This window comes from Pseudomyrmex gracilis, unplaced genomic scaffold, assembly GCF_002006095.1.
Source record: "Pseudomyrmex gracilis isolate BER0280 unplaced genomic scaffold, ASM200609v1 scaffold_45, whole genome shotgun sequence".
In the NCBI taxonomy this organism is placed as follows: Eukaryota; Metazoa; Arthropoda; class Insecta; order Hymenoptera; family Formicidae; genus Pseudomyrmex; species Pseudomyrmex gracilis.
This window is the reverse complement of record NW_018020629.1, coordinates 225,674-248,020: the sequence shown is the minus strand read 5'-3', so window position 1 is coordinate 248,020 and position 22,347 is coordinate 225,674. Positions and strand designations below refer to the sequence as shown.

Genomic DNA, 22,347 nt, shown 5'->3' with positions numbered 1-22,347 from the left:
TGTTTATCGGCGCGCTTCACGAGGGGGCTGATAAGGATCCGGTGCTCGGAGAGATATGCAGTCGCTCTGTTGTTTTGTCGTCCGTAGAATCGTGTTCCGCATATTTCGCATACACTTCCGCATATTTTCTTTGTATCTTTGCAATGTTTTTTGTTTTTTTGTTTTTTTGTTTTTTTGAAGAGAGCAAATTTCACACAAATGTATAATTTTCCGGATTTGAATGTTTAGCGTGTTTTCCTCGGTATGTTACGTCTAAAATTTTTTTGATATCTTATGATCTTTTCTAATTTTTTTATTTTCAAACAAAAACACACTGTAAATGCTGACGAGCGTTACGACACGTGATCTTTAGTGTCAACTTTATCATCGCGAAGGAGTACAACGTTTACAACGGAAAAGACATTAACGAATTGAAAAAAAACGCGCTAACGGGGAAAAGTACCGAAAAAATTCCTTTTTGCCGTCCGATTACACACAATTACGCGCGTCATTACCCCAAATAGTAGGGAAACTATTAATTACAATTAGAATCATTACGGTGAAACGAAAAGATCGAAACACGCGCAAAGTAGATTCATCTCGGCGGAAGATCAAATTAGTAGCGAAACTTGTGGGAGCTTCTACCCGAACGGGGAGAGATGAAAGAAAATTGGCTGATCGCGGGAAAATTTCTCCGTTCTTCGACAACTCGCGCTCCCCGGAAGGGAGTTTAATTTATATCGGGGAGTTAACGCCGCGACCGGGTGTTGTTGTTGTGCGAGCGGCTATAAAACGGCGTAGTTTAAATCATCCGGCATTCATCTTGCATGTGTTGCGCGAGGAAAATGAATTCGTTGCAGTCACGCGAATCGTCGTTATACGTGCCGAATGAGTTACTATTTCTTTCGCTGAATAAATCAGTTCGCGCAAAAATTAGCTTCCATTAGAACGCGCGTGTGATATGTATATGTACAAACATATACATATTTCTCGCTTGCGCACACGCACACGCACACGCATATGTATCGCCTATAGTTTAAAATTTCATTACACACCCGCGTTCTAGATTTTACTCCTGTTGTGACAGAGCGAGAGGATGAAAAGAGAGAGAGAGAGAGGAAGGGAGAGATGATAAATAAAATACGTGAAACGTCTTTCACACGACACACAATATGTTGGCAGTAATCTTTTTATTTATTAAGAAAAAGTTCTCCCTGTTATTAGCGTCGTTGAGTAAGTACCGTGTGTCAGTTTCGCGCGAGGATAAGACATTTGTGTGTATCTATATCTCGGGCGCAGTTTGTTTTTCTCTCGCAATAATTTCGCACGCGTAGCAAAATAAATCGGATATCTGTGTTTTGTGGGTTTTTTTTGTTTGTTTATTTTATTTTATTTTTTTTCGTTACTTCATCTTTTCTGTACGAAATTTACGTCGTACGCGGCAACGATTACGTCGCCTGATGATGTGTTCGCAGACGATAGTTCGTGTTTTATCCAAAGGCGCTTTACAAGGATGCCGCGTTGTGTGTAGTATGGGTATTTTTTTTTTTTTTTTTTTTAAGTATCGTACATAATTAAATACATCGAGAATAAATAGATCGTCGTTTCATATCTCGTACGGGGGTTTCTTTGTTTCTTTTCTTTCTTTGTCTCTCAGAGAGAGAGAGAGAGAGACTTACATCCGCGAACGTGGTGTGACTAATGTTTGCAATTATATGTAAAATGGCAAGAAAAGTCGCATTGTTTTCTTCTTCTTCTTCTTCCTCTTCTTGAAACCGCCTTACACGCTAATATTTATAATTACGTAAATTCATCACAGCAATGAACAAAAATCATATCGTGTGCGCATGTGAATGTACAAAACTCGTGAGTTTGTCTCTATCTCGTCCTTTTCCCGTTTGTATTTCTCTCTTTGTTTTTTTCTTTTTTTTTTTTTTTATTTTCCCCGCGTTCGTCTCATTAGTTTTTTTATTTTTTCATTTTTTTTTATTCCTTCCGCGCGAGCATTTTCTCTCGCGACTACCGCGCTCGCGCTTCTTCCCCTATGCCTTACAAATTAGAGCTTACTCTTAGAATGATTAAAGTTACATCGCGATCGTTAATATCTGTTTCCGGAATTCAATACAGTCGCAGCATCGAGTACACAGAGGGAGGGGAGAATGATTTTTCTCTTTCACACGTTCACACGCTGTGTGTGTGGGAGATGAGAATTTAAAACTAGCTTAAAAACACGCACGCAAGTACGTCGAACTTCGTCGCGAAATTTGTTTCTTTTTTTTTTTTTCACTTTCTTTATACCAAGGAAAAACTCGGATACACATACACGGATACATTCCCGGTGGAAAAGTATAATGAACTGTTCGTATTTTTGTTGAGAGGGAGAGAGGGAGGGAGGGAGGGAGAGAGAAAGAGATATTCGCATAAGGCATTAGAAATTGTATAGTTAAGGCATCGGTTGTCGTTTCTGTTTCGCATTCGAACGCGCGTAAAGTAACAAGGCCTGCACTGTATCTGTAATTACATTTAAGATTTCTCGTCCTCGAAATGCGTCGTACAAAACGAAAACCAAAAAACTATCAAACAGAAAAAAAAAAACGCAATAATCGTACAGTACAATACAAAAGTATACACTAACACATACACGCTGGATAATATCTTAATAAACGATTAATGAGAAAATAATTAATGACAGCGATGAGATAATAAGGCAATCTCTACAGTCAAAAACTTGCTTCCTTCGTTTCGTTTTTTTTTCTCTCGGAGATAATGACGCTATATATAATAATATTATAAATGCGTACAGTTATAATTACAAAAAACTTACATAAAATATATATATATATATATATATATTTATATTTATATTTATATATTTTTCCGTATGTATATATGACTACGTTTCTTTTTTTCTCGCTGTTGGATGAAGTTTCGTGTGTGTGTGTTGTGTATGTATGTGTGTGTATGTGAGTGTGTTCGTGTGTATGTGCGGGAGTTAGGACATCGCGATAGGTCACAATTCCTATCTGTACAAAAATAATAATCTGTCTTCGTTACGTTTAAATGCTCAAATATTTAATAATTCGAATCCGTACACACTTTCGCTTATATCAACAAATCTCCTGAATTCCGGAACAGTCCATTATTTAGAAAATATATATGATATATATACAATAAAAATGTGTTTTTTTTTTTTTTTTGTTGCTCGAGTTACAGCTTAGTTCGTTTCTTCTTTTGGCTGTCTATATTTATTACGCCTAGATGATGAATATCACAGAGTTAATGGATGCAGATCTGATTGTGTGTGAAATACACGGTTAATCGAACGCGCGCGTGTCCGCGTACATGATTTATACGACGACCTTTTATCACTTCTTGCCCGGCGCTTCCCCTCCCTTAATCGCGCGCGAACACGCGTGTTTCCGTAACACACGTATATTTGCGTTGCAAATCAATACAATTCCCCCGTATATATATACATATTTTTGATGTATGTATGCGTGTATATGTGTGTGTGTCATTTGATAAAAATATAAAACTATTGAGAGACCCTCTTTTCGCGTGATGAACCGTGTTCTCGACTTCCTCCCGTTTGTGTCTCATTAATATTGCGTGGATTATTTTATCTCCACTTCTCGCGTCGTTATTCTTGTACCGAAACCTTCGAAATTCGTTTTTAAAGAGTAAGAAGTTCGATATCAATGTTTTAACTGCGAGAGTGTTTGCGAGCGAGCGAGCGAATTTTATCATGAAAATTGGCGTCTTGCGAGACTTTGTTGAAGAAGAAACAAACGGCGTTTCGAGAAATGTTTACACAATCTTTGTTATTTATTTATTGAAAATGCAAATGCGATGTTGTGTCAGTTGAAGGGGTCTCACAATTTTGCTCTCTCTCTCTCTCTCTCTCTCTCTCTCTTTCTTTCTCTCTACAAGTCTGTTATCGAAACATTTTTGCAATTCTCTCATATTATAAAAAAACAATTTTATATGTATAAAATAAAAGAAAATGTATATATATAAAATAATATATACATATAAAATAATTGTATATATATATATATAATATATAAAATGAGTGAATTTATAAATTGCCGGCCGAGTATTTGTGCACGATAAAAAATAAAAAAAAAACAACAAATGCATTTTTCGGAAGAGTCTGCTCGTCGTAATACACGAATTACGGCGTGAGTGAAATTCTAAAGATTTAACACCAAACAACGTGTACAGCCGCGGGTGTGACACAAACCCCCCGATACGTAACGCCCCGAATTGTGTATTATCGACGACAAATAGCAAATAACGAGATACGTGATCGATCTGTTCCGACATCCAGTAACTCTATGCTAAATGCAAAAGCTCTGTATTTCACACACGCGCGACAAATATGTGTCTCAATGTAATATATACATCCGCAGACGCACCACACTCGGTCGCATCACATCGAGTTCGTTGGAAAAAATCTTTTTTTGACGCACAGACGGTGTACAGTCTCGTCAAACTCGCGAACGTGAACGACACCTCCAGGTCTTTGACAATTTGCGGACTACATTTCGTCATTTTTTAGAAAGCCGATAAATTCTTTGAAAAAAAAACTCTGACCTCTTCTTCTTCTGTGGCTACAAAATATGTAATTAATTATTATAATTATTACTCTTGTTACAAATCATTGGCTAGCAAATGTGTAGCGGAGTTCACGAGAATAGGGTCAACAGATTTTGACAGAGCAAATTAAAATTTTTCTCCCGAGAGAGAGAAGATTCGCGCAAATCCTTGCGCGGCGACAGTGTCGGGTGCTTGTGCGGATGTTGTTTAAATTTGCGAGGCCGATCTCTTGAGAACGCACGCATTGACAAAATGCAAATATTATTATATCGTGTGAGCGGTACATACTTGTTAATATACTCTTTTTTAAAAACAGTCTCTTTATACAATATTTCACTTATTTACAGAGTTTATATTATTACTAGCTAAATGATAAAACCTATATGTCTCCGTTGCTATTACGTTAGACCCAAGTACGAGTTCCGATTCCGGTGGTTGTGTTTTAGATGTGCGTGTGTGTATATGTCAAGTATAATATATTATTTTATAAATATTACACCTCGGATACACGCATCCCAAACGTCGCGTCCTCGAAAAAAATAACCCAATTAAAAATCTCCGTTGCTTATACCCTGGTCGTATTTACACGTTTTAGCGCGGTAATATACTTAAGAATATACAGTGTTTGTGTGTGTCTGTGTGTGTGTGTGTCCGTATAATTCTTCTCGAGTTTAGACTTACATCAAATAGTCGCGATTTCCGAGGCTTAAAACAACGCGCTCCGTAATCTCAAAAAGTACGGTCAGGGCTAGGAAGAGTATTCCAAATACACGTTTAACGACACACGTACATAAATATCTCCGTGATACATTTGCGAAATATTGTTACCTCGCACTTTGAAGCAAATTTTCCGAAAGAATATCGTACACATTTTGTATTTCTTTTTTTGTTTCTTAAAACCACATTTTTAACAGCGTTTTTCATACTTTGAAATATAAGTCTTCGCAAAGTATATATCTGTATTTGAAATACGCATTTTTTGTGTAAAAGAGAGAAAATGTATAATTTTAATGTACACACATTTTTAATATTACCCAGTCCTGCATACGTCGTTATACTATTTCGCGCAAAGGAAAGGATTCGTCGTTCCCTTTTGCGGGCGAAGTTTTATATATACGCGCGCAAAACAGAACCGTCGCGAAAACGCTTGCAATTCAGTCAACAATTCAAGCGGTAGTAATTACTTATCTATATAATATATAATGCACGTTTCTATCGGAGAAACGCTAGTAGTCTATAAAGTTTTTGCGATCTCGTACCAGAGAACACGAGCCACGCGATAAATTATATATATGTATATATATATATATATATGTATATAATGTAGTAAAAAAAATAATTGTACAACACTCGTGAGAATGGCGTGTATAGACCGTCTCATTCTCAACGGGGGTATAATATAATTTGCCGGGTTTGCGTTATTAGGCTGCTCAAACGGAACGGAAATTAATATTGTCGATAATAGCTGTTAGCTGCACGCTGCTCCCCCACGTCACTCTTTCGCGTATTGACAGCTTGATCGATCAATAGCTGTCAAATAATATGTGTATATGTGTGTGTGTGTACGTGTGTATGTGTGTGAGCTATGTACACTTCCAGAAACACGCAATACCTGAGAATTCGTGCTGGAAATTATAGTAACCCCTGATTTCTCTTACGTAATAGCTGCAGATCATCTCGAGAGTAATACGTGCAGCGTATTAATAGCGACGTAAGCCGCTATGCTTAAGGTAAACAGAAACCGGGACAACGACAGGGCGGGCGCCGCGCTCGAGACTACCTTCGTTAAGTCCTTGCATACTCCTGTAACACAATGTAAATGTTGAATATTTATATCGCGCTTACGCGCATATACGGTCGTAATATGTTTGCGCGTTTAAAAGCATTGTGGTGTCTTTAAACCAGGCTACGTCGTAAAGTGTCGTAATTAGGTTGTTTATATAATATCAAACGTTAGACGCGAATAAGTAACCGTAAGATGTATCTCAGTAAGATGTTTTTGCGATCATTTTACCTTTTATCACTGTTTATTTATTTATTTTTTTTTGTATTAAATGTCAATATATGATTGGCGAATGGCAGTAATATCTTTGTTACTGATATTTTTAACAGCGTTGAAAACACACAAATTACCTTGACTCGAGAGTTTATACGTCCATATGTCTTCGACATTCCCCTGACAAGTGCGCGACGAATTCAAGTGCCAGAGCTCCTGCTTCTGTTGCTTCTGCCTGTCGCCTCTCCCCGTGGCTTTGTCCCTAACGGTCTCGAGACGCATAGAAAAACAAAAAGTTTCTCCCGGTACGCCAACGGCCTTCGGTTTCGACGCTATCGTGTACCATGTGCCCTTCTCCTCCCAGCTGCCGTGACAGAAATAGGCTGCCAAAATACACGTATCGTCCTTAGCTTCTCTTGTCTCACATCGATTACACACACGAATCTTCTCTTTTTTGCAAAATTGCAAAAAGTGATCGCGCAAAATTTGATCTGCACTTACTCTCATCGTGTTCGCACGTGTTGGCGAATATCATCTCGGACTGATCGGACGACGTGCAGCCGATCTGGATGTTCGTGTTTCTGCACTCGTCGTCCTCCTGCCAAGTTCGTCGCTTGGTGATCCTCGACGGTTTGTCGTCACGCCGCTGCCGTCTGTGACCCGTGTTGTCGGGCAACGAAGACGAAGAGAAATCCAAGATCATCGCGTATCGTTGTCCCGGATTAGGACATCTCCTCTGATGCAGGTTCGAGGCTGTGGAACGAAAATAAACACAAATTTGCATACGGTTACGTAAGCTGTTCATCCGTCGCGTAATGCAATAACAATAGAACCGCGCAGATTTTCCTGTATCAATATTAATGAGCGACGACGCACATCGGAGATTAGCACACTTACTTATTAAGGTCGTGTACGGCATTGTGGAAGGATCCGAGATGGAACACGCCTCGTCTGGCATAATCGCTTTTTGATCTAGAGTAAAAAGAGAAAAATTTACGCGTTAGCACATAACCGCGTGTACAGACGGATTCCCGAAACAGCGTGTCAAAGTGTGACACTCACCTGATTGTTGTATCTCGATGACATGACTGTCTCTCTTGTGGAATATCATACAGACGTAACCGATGTCGCTGCAATCACAATAAATAAAAATCAATTGTAACAATCGCGAGATTTCGCGAAGAGAAAAACGAGAATTGAAAAATATCCCCTCACCAGCCGCTGGTAACATGAGCGACCAGTTTCACTTTGTTTCCTTGCATATTGTCGTTCGGATTTAATTTCTCCAAATTGTGGCAAACGATCTTCTCCTCGTGATAAGTTTCGCCGTCGGCATCCTGCGTCTGTGCGGCATTCAGATGAGTGACTCTCAACGTGGCGTTCTTGCTCGTGAAATGGTAGTTCCTCGTGTCATCGAGAGAGTGCCAGTCATGGTGCTGAGTCACCCAGGCCGGATATTTGCATCTGCTATGCTCTTTGTCGACTGTTTAACAGACAGATATATATATATGTATACATAAACACACACAAAAATTGCGATAAATTCTACGAAAGAGATAACAGAATCATCACCAACTATTTACAGAAGAGATTGTTTATTTTATTCGCGTAATTACCTTTCATCAGTTTTATGGTGGACGAGCCTTCGAAAACGGTCGTTAGGCCGGTGCAGGTTGGATCGCCAGATTGAGCGAGTAAATAATTTATCTTTCCTTGACGATGGGGTTTTTCCTCGTACAAGAAACACCTACAAGGAAATTAAAAAAAAAAATTATCTTTTTTGGTAATTTTTTAAAACTTCGAACTCTCTTTTGCGTATTCACATGTACAATACATATCACGGAGAGAACAAGAGAAAAAAGCCATGGGAAGCCACACACAGTGCACAGACTCGTTAAATTAATATAATTATTATAACGACTATGCGAAATACGACAAATGAGCGGTTAACCATCTTTTTTCACGTCGCCGCAATTCGCCAGTCGTAACTCTTTCCCTCATCGTAAAATGTGACATGCTGAAACCGCAGTGCGCAAAACATCTGGCATCAAGTGGCATCTGTTACAGGTGCGATGGGCGGTAAAATAAGCAACTCGACGCGCGCGCGTGCAAGTGCAACCACGATGCAACGAAAATCGCGCAACACAACAACATCGAAAAGTCGCGAAGAGGGAGTGTGATTCCGCCGGAGACGGAATTCAAATGTCTCACCTGTAAGTCTTCCCGTTGCCCACGGCGCTCCTTCCCTTCAGGGTCCCAACCAGATATTTATTTCGACCGTCGTTCCAAACGGCGAGACACTGCAGCTCCTCGGCTGCAACGAAAACAAAAACGTAATCCAATAAAAACACACAGAGAAATCTACTCTTTGTCGTTTAACGGATTCAAACATAAATTTTCAAAGCCGCTCATCGAAAACGTGTTACCGAGCGAATATCGAGATTATTCGGTACGTTTCTGTTCTCGCAACATTGAAGAAAAACAAACTATCTCTCCTGGATGAGTTCATCAACGCGCGCTATTCAGACGCTCTCGCGCGCAAAGACAATTACCACCTGTACTCGACGAGTAGACGCCGCACGCACGATGTGATACGCAATACCTTTTTTTTTGTAACGTTGATGATCAAATCAAAATATCGTCACAGACGCGTATATTTATACGTACTGTTACTCTCGGTCCCGTCGACGTCCGGGCAGGCCTGATACTTGAGGAGCAATTTGCTCTCGTCGGTGCATTTCTCCGCGAGACTGATCGGCATGGCGCACTCGCCGTAACCCCGATTATACGTGAACGTGAACGAGCTTCCGCTGAACGGACACGGAATCGGTTTTGAATTTATGCGGAAGATGGAGTAAAGCGGGTCGTCCGACGTGATGTCCACGCACAGCTCCTCCAGATTTATTCCCGCACGATCCTCCTGTCTGCACCAACCTGGGGAAATAATATTTCGGTGACTATTTTTTTTTTTTTTTATTTGTTTTTGGCGATCAAAACACAAAATTTCCTCGCAATCTCCAAGAATCTTCCGAATGGAAGAGGAATATAAAATATCGCACGTACCTTCGCGATACTGAATAACATTGTCGTGCCGTCCGGTGATGATCATACATTCGTAACAGTCCTCGTTCGGGTAACTGCGTGTGTGAAAGGGGAAAAAAAATTAATATTTCTGTCATCAGAACGCGCGCGTCGTTTGCAGTGTGAAAACAGTTCGCGAACGAAAGCACATAGCGATAAATTCAGCGCGCGTTATTTTCCTTCGACTTTGTTTGAACGAAACTCTCTGACGACACATTTAAAACGACGGCGGTATATGTGCACTTACTACAGGATGTATTTATCGTCCGCACTTTCGACGCACTGTTTATCCCCGAGGGTGGTGTTCGTTGAGTTTATAGAGAACACGGACTTGCCGTACTGGTACCATTCTCCGGTCCAACTCGAGGGAAACTCGCAGGCTCCTGGAACACAAAAGAGAACGAACTCTTCGTCAACGCGTTTCGCGAAGACGCGTTTGACAAGTCTGGGGATGTGACGTTAAATTTTCTGTGACCACTCTTTGAGAGATTGAACTCTTCTCCGCTCGGATTTCTTAGCGCGAAACGGGTTTCGGGTCCAAAAAGAACTCCGCGTACATCGAACAACGCGCGTTCTTTTTCTCGACCGAGAAACGGTTCAGGTAACGAACTCAAAGATCGAGAGAGAGAGAGAGAGAGAGAAAGAGAGAAAGAGAGTCGCTTGATTGAGAGAATTAAGAGACCGTACGTGAACCGGAGCTTCCATTAATAAGAGGAGCGGACGATTAGAAAATTGCTATCGGGCCCAATACTCAATTACGGCCGGACCGCGGTCGGGGCCGTGAGAGTCGCCGGACGAACGCAAATGGAACGCGATACGTGGCGAAGGCGCGACGCGACCGCGACGCTACACGCTTTGGAACGCGCGCGAGAGTTGGAACAAAAAAAAAAAATGAAGTTAACAACTTCTCGCTCGTCATTTTCCCAGGCATCCGGTGCTGCTAGCTAGCTGTTTGTCTTTGTCCACCGACCGCGCCGAGCGACGCTATTTAGCGAGTTCTAGCGAAAAGTTGTCAGACAGAACGAGAACGCTCTAGCGGAAAGTTTTCAGACGCGCTATAGTGTACGAGAGAGACAGAGCGAGGGAAAAAAAAAAAAAAAAAAAAAANTTTGTCCACCGACCGCGCCGAGCGACGCTATTTAGCGAGTTCTAGCGAAAAGTTGTCAGACAGAACGAGAACGCTCTAGCGGAAAGTTTTCAGACTCGGTAAAGTAGACAAGGTTAACGAATCGAGGGAAAAAAAAAAAAAAAAAAAAAAAGGAGAATGCGGAGAGTTGATAGAGCAGCGCGCAGAACTCGCGTCGCGGACGATCGAGCGCCTCCGGGATTTAAAATAATAAAAGTGTATCATTAAGCTCCTTAAGCGCTTTAATCCGTCAGAGCTATTTCGGCCAGATGCGTCCCAATAATAATAAGGTTCTTTACTTCCCGCAAAACGACGAACACGCGCGCGCACACACAGTGCGCGTAAAAGTATCACCGTTGTGTGTAGTTACAACCGCGACAAGAATAGACGGGAATACGACCGAAGAAGAAGAGTGTTTTACACTTTCGAACTTCAGAATTTGTGTCCTTTGTGTCCCGCGAGATATCAAAGGAAAATGTGAGATGAAACATGCAAGAGTCGTCATCGCGCGTTCTCCTCTGACTTGCACAATTCAAGCGATTTGTTTTTGTTTGTTTTTTCTTTTTTTTTTTTTTTTTTAAATTAAAAAGGAACTTGTTCAGGGATAGATACTAGTCTTCGAACGGTGAATTTTATGGGCTCCGGAGCCGCTTAAATGTCAAGCGAGCCAAAGGAGCCGGAGATGGGGCGGGGGGGAGAGGAAGGTTAAGGTCCCCGGCAGTTGCGTATATTTACCGGCGATGTTTAGTGCGTTCGATCGAACAACGCGTACACATTTCGGGGTGGTTGCCGCCGCTCTCGCTCGGCGGCGCGAGAACGGTGGCGAATGTCAGAAATAGCCGGGGAGAAGGGAGAGAAAGAGGAACGACGGTGCGGGGGAAGGTGGGTATCCGGGAGGGTGTGCGCGAAGGGAAATGGGATACACACGCGACAACGTCTACAGGGTGTTCCCCAGAACCGAGACTTTAATATTAATGACGGACACACATCGACGGAAAATGGAGTCGCTGTTTCCCCTCCCCCGAGGGGAAAATTTCTGGCGGGAGGGCCATTACGCGTAACAGTCAACATTCATCATCCCTCTAATTAGAGCACTAAAATATTCAAATGTCTGGGAGGCGACGTTTCAGTTCTGAATATTTCGTGTGCGAGTATAAAACTCTTTTTTTCGTTATTATCTCCCCGCCCCTCTATTTTGCGGATTCGTGCAAAAGCGAACCGAGTCTTCGGCTCGCGGTGAGGGCTCATCGGCGCAATTCGAGAAATTAAATTCCGCGACACCTTGTGTACAACGTCACAACGGCGACGGCGACGGCGACGGCGACGGCGGCGGCGGCGGCGGCGGCGCGCACGTGCACCATCGCAATACGCGAACCCGAACGACTTCGGCGACGCACGTACGGAACGCGAGAGCAGAAGCGAGAGAGAGAGAGAGAGGAGAAAAGCGCGAGGAAGAGACGTCGTCGACCGTTTTAGACACGCATCTTTCGTCGAAGGAACATCATTTATCTCGAGCCGCGGGTGAGGGCGGGCGGGAAGGAGAGAGGGAAAGAGAGGACACACAAGACATTTCCCTTTCGTTTCTCTCGCACGCCCCTGTGAGTTTCTGTCGTGTTGCTCTTCTTGTTCGAGAACCCGGCGACAGATACTGCGAACGCGCGGACAGCCGCTCGACAGGCGGCGGTTTTGTGTCGCCTCGCGCGCGCGTCTCGTCTCGTCTCGTCGCGCGCGCGGTTAACAGCTCTTTTTGAGAAGAGGCGAGCAAGCGAGCGGGCGCGCGAGGCGCGAAGCCGTAGAAGGCAGGGGGAAGAGAGAGACCACTCGTTAACGAGCTAACGAGCGCCGCGAGTGTGCGCGTCTCACGCTCACACGGCGCGGAGTGGTCCCGCGCGCGCAAAGAGTCCAAATCGGGTGGAGACACGAGGAAATACAAGAGACGACTCTTAACCCCCCCGGGAAAGCATGATGAATAGCTTTTTCTTCTGCAACGAAGGAAGTGGGACGTTCCGAAATCTAAAGTTTTAAGTGTATACACTGCTTTTAGAATGTCAGGATCGCGCGCGCGCGCGCGCGCGTTACGATATTTTTGAAAACATTTCTCCTCCGGAAACATCGCGCCCATCCTTCCGAGTGATTCGGAAGTTGGAATTGATTTGAAACGATAAGTTTTTTTTTTTCGTCCTTCGAGAGAATTCAAGCAAACGAGAAGAGAGACGTGTCTGTTCGGCGAGTTTCTTTTTTTTTAATCGTACACTTAATTTCTCAATTCGAAATGCGAATTTGCTCGTTCTGATATTTAATATTGATGTTCGGCGTTTAAATTTTCTGCTTGAAAAAAAAAAAAAAAAAAAAAAAAAACTGCGTTTAAAAGAGATCGCAACAAATTGTCCGGCAAATTGTCGAAACGAATTAAATTCTTGTTAATAAATCACTTTTCAACGGAAAACATCAAAGCGTTTAATACCGAATACGCGCGCACTCATCTCTGTGAATATCGCGATATTTTTCCGCGTAACTAAAGGTAATAAAAAAAAAAAAAAAAAAAAAAATTCCAATGATTAATATTTTATATTGTTTGTCGTGTCCGAGAAGAGAGAAGAGAGATAGATAGTGAGAGAAAGGGAGAGAGAGAGAGCGAGAGACATAATAAAGATAATAAAAGCATTCAAATCCCGGATTAATATGAATTTATTTTGGCGCACGCAATATTCGAATGGGAATTATCCAAATAATTTTCGCGGACTGAATATAAAAGTCCCCCTCGACTCCCCCCTCTTTTATTATTTTTCACATACCCGTAACTAATGAAATAAACATTTCTATTAACAACCAGGGATTAACCGCAATATAAAACGTTATTCGAATTGCTCCCACAGGCGCTGCCTCTGCTGCGTCGCTCGGCGACTTGATGATGACTTCACTTCAATAACGCTGCACTTGACACCGTTGATGCAACAGATCTCAAAAGGCCTTTTAACATTCTTTAAAGTGACGGCAAACATCACGGCATCATCCCTCCGGGCATGTGAAAAGAAGACGACTCGGTAAAGTGGCGCTCAAGGACGCGCGTAATTATTTGCCGTTCCCTCATTGTTCGCGCATTATCGAGGACGTCTCTCGGTGAGAGCGTGCAATTGCACGTGTATACACTCGTGTATATATATATATATATATGTATATATATGTATGTATCATATATATACATATATATGTATATTATATATTATATATGCGCACACAAATACTCGTTCGTGGGTGACTCACCGTTTGCGGAGGGTAAATCGACCAATGGTAGTATCAGCAGCACCAACACCGGCACTGGGGCGAGGATCCCTTTTCGGTGCGGGAATGCCGTCGGTTCCTGCATCCTGAAAAAAAAAAAAAAACCACACATACGCACACATTTATTACACGCGATATATTTCGAAATTACGACACGGACCGCGAACGAATTTCTCACGCACGCGAAGCGTATCGAGGTGTATCTGATTTTTTTTTTTTTTTTTTTTCGACTAAGCTAATCTAGAAGGTTTATTTGATGTAACAACCACGTTGGAATAAAATTAACATCCCGTTTCAAACGTCGGACACGGTTCACGTACATATTTGCTATCGATCTCTCGTACGTACGTATTTCGCGATTCCGCCGCATTTAACACACACAGCGGGAAATGTAGATTAAAACAAATAGTAATGAGATGAATATGTACATATATATATATATATTATTTAAAAGGGTAGAAGAAGAGATTGTATGAGTGAGGGTGTGAATGTGGTAGGTTAGGAATTATTAAAACCAAGTCTCTTGGCTTTAGACCTAAGGGCCAAAAACAACAAAGTTTCTATACGTACAAATACGTGTATATATATTATTTAAAAAAAAGGGAAGTTACTCTTCAACGAGACATCGCGCGCAAATAACAAATACTAAAAGTAGATCGGTATGTAAGCGGTATGAAAAGTAGTACGGGCCACGTGTACGACGATAGAGCACGTAGCGTTAACAGTGGAGGGAGACAGACAAGCGTGGATAACCGCGTCGATGTGTATAGTCAGATAAGAGATAGATAAAATAAGGTTTATTTACCTCTTTCGGAAAATTCTTAAAACCAAATACGTGGCATTAAGCAAAGCGACGCAAACAATAGCGAAACGATATTGTTTGTCGGATTATGCGCCAATATCACTTATCGTAAAAATAATAAAAGAGATCGAGATAAACAGACAAATTAATACGGGAATTAAAAAAAAAAAAAAAAAAAAATTTCATTTGTGTATTTATGTATAAATTGGTTAGAGAGAAAATTACAAATGTGGGACAAAGACGAATAAATTACAGATTTCCTCTTTCTCCGGGACAAATATGTGTTCCGAGAGTCTAATTAAGTTAATTATTGAATTTCCAATTTGACGCAAGTATATGATACGTAACGTGTCTATGTAACGGAGTGTATATATATATATATAACAGATAATAGACATACGTGTATGAAGACAAATAAGATAATAGATAATCTAATCACGCGGGGTTTAAATTTAATCCAATTCCATTAGAACTCTCGCGACGATTCTTAGCCTCGGTCAATTCACAGAACATAACGTGTTATGGGTTTTCTGGAATCGAAATTATAAAGTATTATCCCCGTCACCGGGGGAAAAATTGATGACATAGCGACGCATGCACGAGTACAAGTACAATACGAGTCCTACGTGCGTAACGAGTCCTCGTAAATTACTCATTTGCTCGATGAAATCAATATCACGAAAATGTGGGCGACACGAAGTCCCTTTCTGTGGGACTTGTAGGTAGGTAAAGGGACGAGTACACACACACACGCACACACACACACACACATATGTACATATAAAACGTATTCTCGTGGAATCGTTCTCATTTCACGGATTGGGGAAAATCTCTCCCTTATGTTTGTCGCGCGCAAAGCTGCCACATCACGCTATATAATTCTCATGTGGGCATCGAAATTTAATACAATTGTTCCGTCAAAATCAATAACGTAGAGAGAAAAAGATATACCACTAAATCCCTCTCCCACACCCTTCATTTTCCGATGTGTGTTTGCGGATTGAGAGAGTTACCAACGTGTTTAATCGGCAGAAAGTCCCGTGAGAAAGAAGCGCGAAGGAACTGAAACCAAAACTACCGATATTACGATATCACTGTGCATCACGCAACATGCGCGCGCGCGGAGAAAACGCGCACACAATACGTTCACCTCTCACTGTTCTTCTTCTTCTCTCCCAAAGAACATTTCCGAAGAGTAACACGACGAGTGTAAAACTGTCTTGTATAAAAAAAATATAAAAAAAAATCACGTAAATTTTCACATGTTTCGTTTTTTATAATCACACCAACGCACGCAAACACGCGCAAACACTACGCGAGATCTAAAGATCTTTACCTTTACGTTTGCTTGCAGTGCGAAACTCGATCTCTATCTCGCCATGAATGTGATCGGAAAAAAAAAACGGACATTCGAGAAGACGACTCGCGGGAAGGAAATGACGTTTTTCCCTCGCCGGGAATCAAGAGCGCGCGAAAAGGAAAGTCGCAGATCCGCGATGCAACCAGACAAACGCACCACCGCCGTGGTCGAAACACCTCGGAATGAAGAAGGGAATCCCCCCCGGGCTATAGAAACGGAAAAACATATCGCGCGTGAGCGAGTTAGAGACACGCGACGACGACGGACAAGCGTCCACGTAGATATCGCCACGTGAATGGAAAGATAATGTCGATATGCATTATTTAATGAGGTACACGTGTACCGTCGCGCTTCGTCACGAGCGATGCGACGTCCGACGACGACGACGACGCGAACGATCTCTCTCTTCTTCTCGTCGTCTCGCTCGTTCGCGAGATCGCGCGCGTCCGAGGAAAGAGAACACTCGTAGCCCACATTCCGCGACGCGAATATCGATCCTGTGACACTTCGCGGAAAAATGACATCGATATCGCGATATTATAATTACGTATTGATACTCGCGCCGTGCGTGAGTTCGGGCTGAACATCTGCCCTGATATAAACGCGCTTCTTTTAAACGAGATTTAAAAACAAAATCGTCGAGATAAAACCTGAAAGTAATATTTGTCGCGTTTAAATTATATATATATTGTATCTCTTAACAAAGAAATTGTTGCGCGAGTTGCGTCATCAATCCAACGATTCCGTGCGTATTTGTCGTCTTAATCTTTCAATTTCAGAAAAATAAAGATGTCTCGAACTTTTTTAGTCGGGGAATCAAGAAGTTCCCGACGGGGGGATTTGTGCGAAGAGGAAAGTCCACGAGAGAGAGATTCGCCTCGAAAAAAACGCGATCGAAACACCGATATTTTCCACCTCTCCTCTCTCTCTCGTTTTACATCCTCCCCCCCTCCCCCGTTTCGCCTACCTATTTGTAAATGTTTTAATGAGATTCTTTTTAACATTGAATTATATTCCGTAACTACTTTGCCGCGTCTCTCACACACAACGGGGCAATCGCCATTTATTCCCGCCTGTCTCTCTGCGAAGCATCTGCGGCTGTGAAACGACATTCGATAGCGGTGGGAGAACCTGCGTTACAGGTAGGAACTGTAATTTCACTGAAAGGAAGAGAGGAGGGAGGAGACACACAACGAATCGCGCCTAACCATGGTTATTCGGCTTGAGCTATTGGCGTGACTAAGCGCTTGTGCTGCAACAATGCGGAGAATCTCTTCCAAATCCTGGATTTCGAGCGTATATGTATATGTGTTTAATACACGCGTCATCATCAAAAATCTCGAAAACTACCGCGTCGAAAACCTGTTCGAGTCGACACGAATTTTCCTCGCGGAGCGAACGCGCGCACGATACCGTGCGCGATAAAAACTTCGTATCTTGAAAAAAAAAAAAAAAAAAAAAAANAGACCTTACCGACACAAAAACGAGAAATAACACACAAGCCGGAGTTAAATTATTCACAGGTTTACAAAGCGCCACGAAAATGTGACACGTCGTCTCTTCATCGCGTTAAAAAAAAAAAAAAACTCAGACACGGAAATATTCACGACTGTATAACCGAGACAATTGTTTTTTCTCCAAAAAAATAAAGAGATATTTCTTCGATCGCAATGACTTTGTGAGAAATTATTTCTTTGTGGAACAAAAAAGTTCAAAAGTTTCTCTAGAAGCGAGAAAGGGACGACGTAAGATCGAGGCACGTAGATCGAGTTTTCGATTCGGTCCGAAGAGATCAACCGGAGATGTGTGTTTGCGCGTACTTATCTCATTGCTGCGGTTATCTTAAATACGATCCGCGGTTATTGATCTCGAAAACTTCCTCCATCTCTCTCTCTCTCTCTCTCTGTTGCTCGCAACGTTGAATACATAAAAGAGTAATGTAAATAACTCTATATACGTGTGTGTGTGTGTGCGCGTATCAAGACTTTGCGCTCAACGCAATTAAATCATCGCGCCGTCATACCTATATCTCTCAGGTGAAACATCATCCGTTCTCATTGTTCTTATCTTCACTGTCTTATCTCACAACGCGACTCGGAGTCGATGATAACGACGTTTAGACGACATCTAAATTGGTTTCCAAATATACTCAAGATGACTAATGAGACGCGCCCGCGAGGAGAGCCGGGGGAGGCAATTCTGACACGCATTATTCCGTTTAAGGTGAATATTGTATCGTTTGTTATTAAATTGCTCCGCACACACACGAATATGATCGTCGTCGTTCAACCCGCGCGTTTATATTATTAGAAGAGAGGAATCGAGCTGTACCTTTTAGGAAATGACGACGATCATTTGTCATAGCAAAATATGGTTTCTCTCCCGAGTCTCATTAGATTCCAATTACGCGTGCGATCGATTATGACCTTTGACATTCGAAATTACGTGTGCGTGCGCGCGCGCGCACCGTGTGTATGTTTGTGTGTGTGTGTGTGTAGCTCGCCTATTACTCCGGTGTCGGTGTACATTTCGTCGAGTTGCATCTCGAACAAGAATTCCTCTCGGCGAGTGTTAACGGAAATATTAATTATCGCGTAATATAACAAATTAATCAACGTAATTCGGATAATATTGCGATAATCAAAATTCTGATATGAAATTGGCAGGAGCAAAATAAATACGCAATTGTGCGCGATGCATAAAATTTAACGAACTTTTAAGTCGCAATGAAATATGCACTCTTGACTTTTCGCCGTTTCCGTTTATAGAACGAGACGAAATTCGAATGGTTATATTATTTCAACGATATTCTGAGAAATCTAGTAAAACGCGGCAACAGTGAGAATCTCATCAAGAGAGATCAGCTACTAGATATTTTGAAAGATCGTATCTGACAAACGCGCGCGTACGTGAAGCAATAAATTACGCGCGTCTCAAGGAATTACTACCAGTCATAATTTATATTCACGCTCTGTAGATGCAAAAAGAAAAACCAGAATAAAAACTACGAGAGACGGAGAAGACGCATCTGATGATCTTCAGGTATACCTCCGGGTGCCCGGAGAATGACTCAAGATTCAAGAACAGGTCGGGAAGGGAAAACCGTCGACTACCAAGCCGGAACGGGACAAAAGGCGGCCGCAAAGTCGAGCCGGTTGCACCAACGTCGGTTAGCCTTTAATCTCTCTTCTGTATCTTTATTATAGCTACGATTGTATCATGCAGGTTTGTATGTAATGAAAGACGATATCTCTCGCTAGCTGGCGGATTGAATAGCCAATCAAAGCGCGATCGATGTAGCTGATCAACCTCCGTGAGTCGTTTGCGCCACAGAGGTCTGTCTGTCTGTCTGTCTCCTCTTCCGCCGGTTGCACTACGGGCGATTTTGTTTTATCGCTCGCGAGAAAAGTAAAATTTGTTATAAAACCTATATCTTTGATTTACATTCATTTTGAAAAGATATGCGCCAAACAAAAAGATCAAATCAATCCCGATCAAATCGATCCCGATTCTTTTATTATCTAATCGCTAAAACAAAATAAATAATCGATGAGATTTGGTTCGATACGGGTCTTATAATTTTTTTACGGTCTCTTTTTATCTCTTCTTCGTACTTCGCAACCTTAAAGAGAGAGTTTTGTTTTGTTTTTTGTTAATATTCGCCGAAATTACATTTATATCTGTCTTTCTCTCTATAAATTTTTCAATATTCTTTACATAAACATTTTTTGCAAAATTCGGAGTTTTGTTAAAATAGAATCTCGGTGTTTAATTAACGATAAAAAAAATAGGATTTATATATATTCATCGCGTATATAAGTTAAAAGTTTCAGACTTTTTCAGTTTTTTTTTGTTTTTTTTTTTTTTAATTTAAAATTATTGAAATCGCGACGCTCGATATTTTCGAATAAATTATATCGTTTGTTTCACTTACGAGAGGTGGAAAATATATGTGTTACACGAAATACTTATCTATGCAAATGTACGTTTTTGCATATTAACGCGCGTATGATTAAACCTGTAATTTCCTATATTTAAACAAACCTGTATGTATACGTTCACGTATAGTTCTCCATATTTAAACAAACATATACGCATTTATATATTATATATATCTATGTATATATTATATAATTACATATATATTTGTTAAAGGACTAATATCAATATCAATTTAATTTAGTATTATGTCAAACACACACACACACACACACACACACACGCACGCACGCATATACATTTATTCTAAATAAACATATCGAATCGACATTCATTTCGAAGCGATATTTTTGAATCCGCGTATAGTCCTTCCTAATTAAATTGTCTCTCATTATTCGCGTTACAACCAGGATTGTGTTAGCAGTGATAACAGTTTGCACGTGTGTGCTCGGAGTCGAGTCAAAAATAACCCGAGACACTAATTAGCAGCTCTTAAATCTTCAACTCTTCCCCTTTTCTTTCGCTCCCTGAACAACCGTATAATCAATGTTTCCATCGTGTATTTCATTGTTAGCGGAACGTTGTTCCGAAAAGGGCAGAATCAAACAGATCTCTCCTTGATAAAGGAAGATCCCTTTTCCCAAAAAGGGAAAAGGATCGTGCAACCGCCGTTCGGAGAAGTTTCAAGGAGAGAAAGGAGAGAAAGGACGATCAACACACGACCGTGTCCCGGTGGTTCTCGGGCGGCTCTAACGGGAAAAAACCGACGTTTATATTATTACAAAGCACGAAAGAATCGGGAGAACGGCGATTCGCAAAAAAAGGACACGCTAAAGGACAAGACGAGACGCGACTAACCTTCACACGGTCTAGTTATCCGTCACCGTGGCGTAGAGAACAGCCCGTGGAAGCAATCACATGATGCACTAACACCGAATGCACAGCACGCTCGCACCGTCGTCGTCGTCACCGGCTTGAATCCGTCGACGGGGCATCGGTCGGGATGCCGCCGCGCGATTCGTGCTGGCCTTGGCACGTAGGTGACAGAAGGTAACGTCGTACAGGGCGATCCTTCGCGAGTGGCCAGGGCGCTTCTGTCTTCCTTGTGTCTTTCTTTCTCTCTCTCTCTCTTTCCGCTTCTCGCTCCGAGGTCTTTCGACGGGACGCACCACCACCACCACCGCGTGTTAAAACCACGAAGCACGTTTTAGCAAACGTGAAGCACCGTCGTCTAGGACGCACTTGTCTCGTCCGCGCGAACGTCCAGCGATCTCGCGACGAAACGAGCTCGGTGATAACGCGATACGCCCGTGTATCGTCGTGTCGTCGTCGTCGTCGTCGTCGTCGTTGTAGTTAGCCGTCCGTTCTCGCCGTCGTCGGACGCAGTCGGTCGGTCGTCTCTCCTCCGGTGGCGGCGTAGCGGCGGCGGCGCACCGGACCAAGGCAGGGTATTACAACAATGGCGGCGTCCTCGACGTGCGCAAAGGCGGGGGAAGCGCCGCCAGATGTCGCGACAGAACGGCGACCGTATGATTATCGCGTACGTACGCTCCTGAATGTGCGTTTTACGCGTTAATTGTTTTCATCACAAAAGAGAGATAAAACTGAAAACACCATGAAAAACCTATATCTCCGAATGTTTCGAGAGGAACGAGGGTTTTTAGATAACGCGCGTATAATCTTGACAAAGCGTGTAATGTGATCACGTCGGCTAGCGCACTAAACAATTAGCGTATCGCATCGCTCTCTTCTCGCGTGTTTTTGTCGACACATTTTTTTCCTATCCCTCCCGAACTCTTCGGGAGATAAGAAATCGTGTTTCGGATTTCTCGCATTTTTTTTATCTGAAATATGCTCTCGCAAGAGTCATTTAAATTTATCTTGAATTCTACTAGTTTTTCATTTTTAGCACGTAGTTACTTGAGTAAAAAAAAAAACGCAGTATTTTTCTATACCTCGTATCAAAACGTTGTTCTAATCGCACACACGCGCGCATCGATCGCGCGTACGGAAAACAAAAAAAATTACGTTTCATCCTGGCTTCTCATCGGTTTAATTCGATGCACGAATCGATGCCCAACTCTTTTTATATATTATATATAGCGGAAAGAGCGGGCGCGCGTTCGGCATGTTTGAATAACATGTACATATATATATAAAAGACGATGAAAAAGAGGGACCGA

At 42.0% G+C, this 22,347-nt stretch overlaps 1 protein-coding gene across 2 annotated transcripts; it reads right to left on the bottom strand.

Moving 5' to 3' along the window:
• Positions 1–3,977: 3,977 nt before the first annotated feature.
• LOC109853237 lies at positions 3,978–21,575 on the bottom strand. Of its 2 annotated transcripts, none has more exons than XM_020425128.1 (13): positions 21,023–21,575; positions 14,046–14,149; positions 9,903–10,038; positions 9,638–9,711; positions 9,242–9,508; positions 8,786–8,888; positions 8,191–8,321; positions 7,790–8,057; positions 7,637–7,704; positions 7,472–7,546; positions 7,076–7,327; positions 6,712–6,957; positions 3,978–6,381 (listed from the first exon to the last, which is right to left on the bottom strand). In XM_020425128.1, the coding sequence occupies exons 2-13, from the start codon at positions 14,146–14,148 to the stop codon at positions 6,251–6,253; spliced, it is 1,854 nt and encodes a 617-aa protein (XP_020280717.1). In that variant the 5' UTR covers position 14,149; positions 21,023–21,575; the 3' UTR covers positions 3,978–6,250. The 2 variants fall into 2 exon arrangements, with proteins under 2 accessions (XP_020280717.1, XP_020280718.1); XM_020425129.1 differs by lacking the exon at positions 21,023–21,575 and adding an exon at positions 16,202–16,405.
• Between the last annotated feature and the right edge of the window lie 772 nt (positions 21,576–22,347).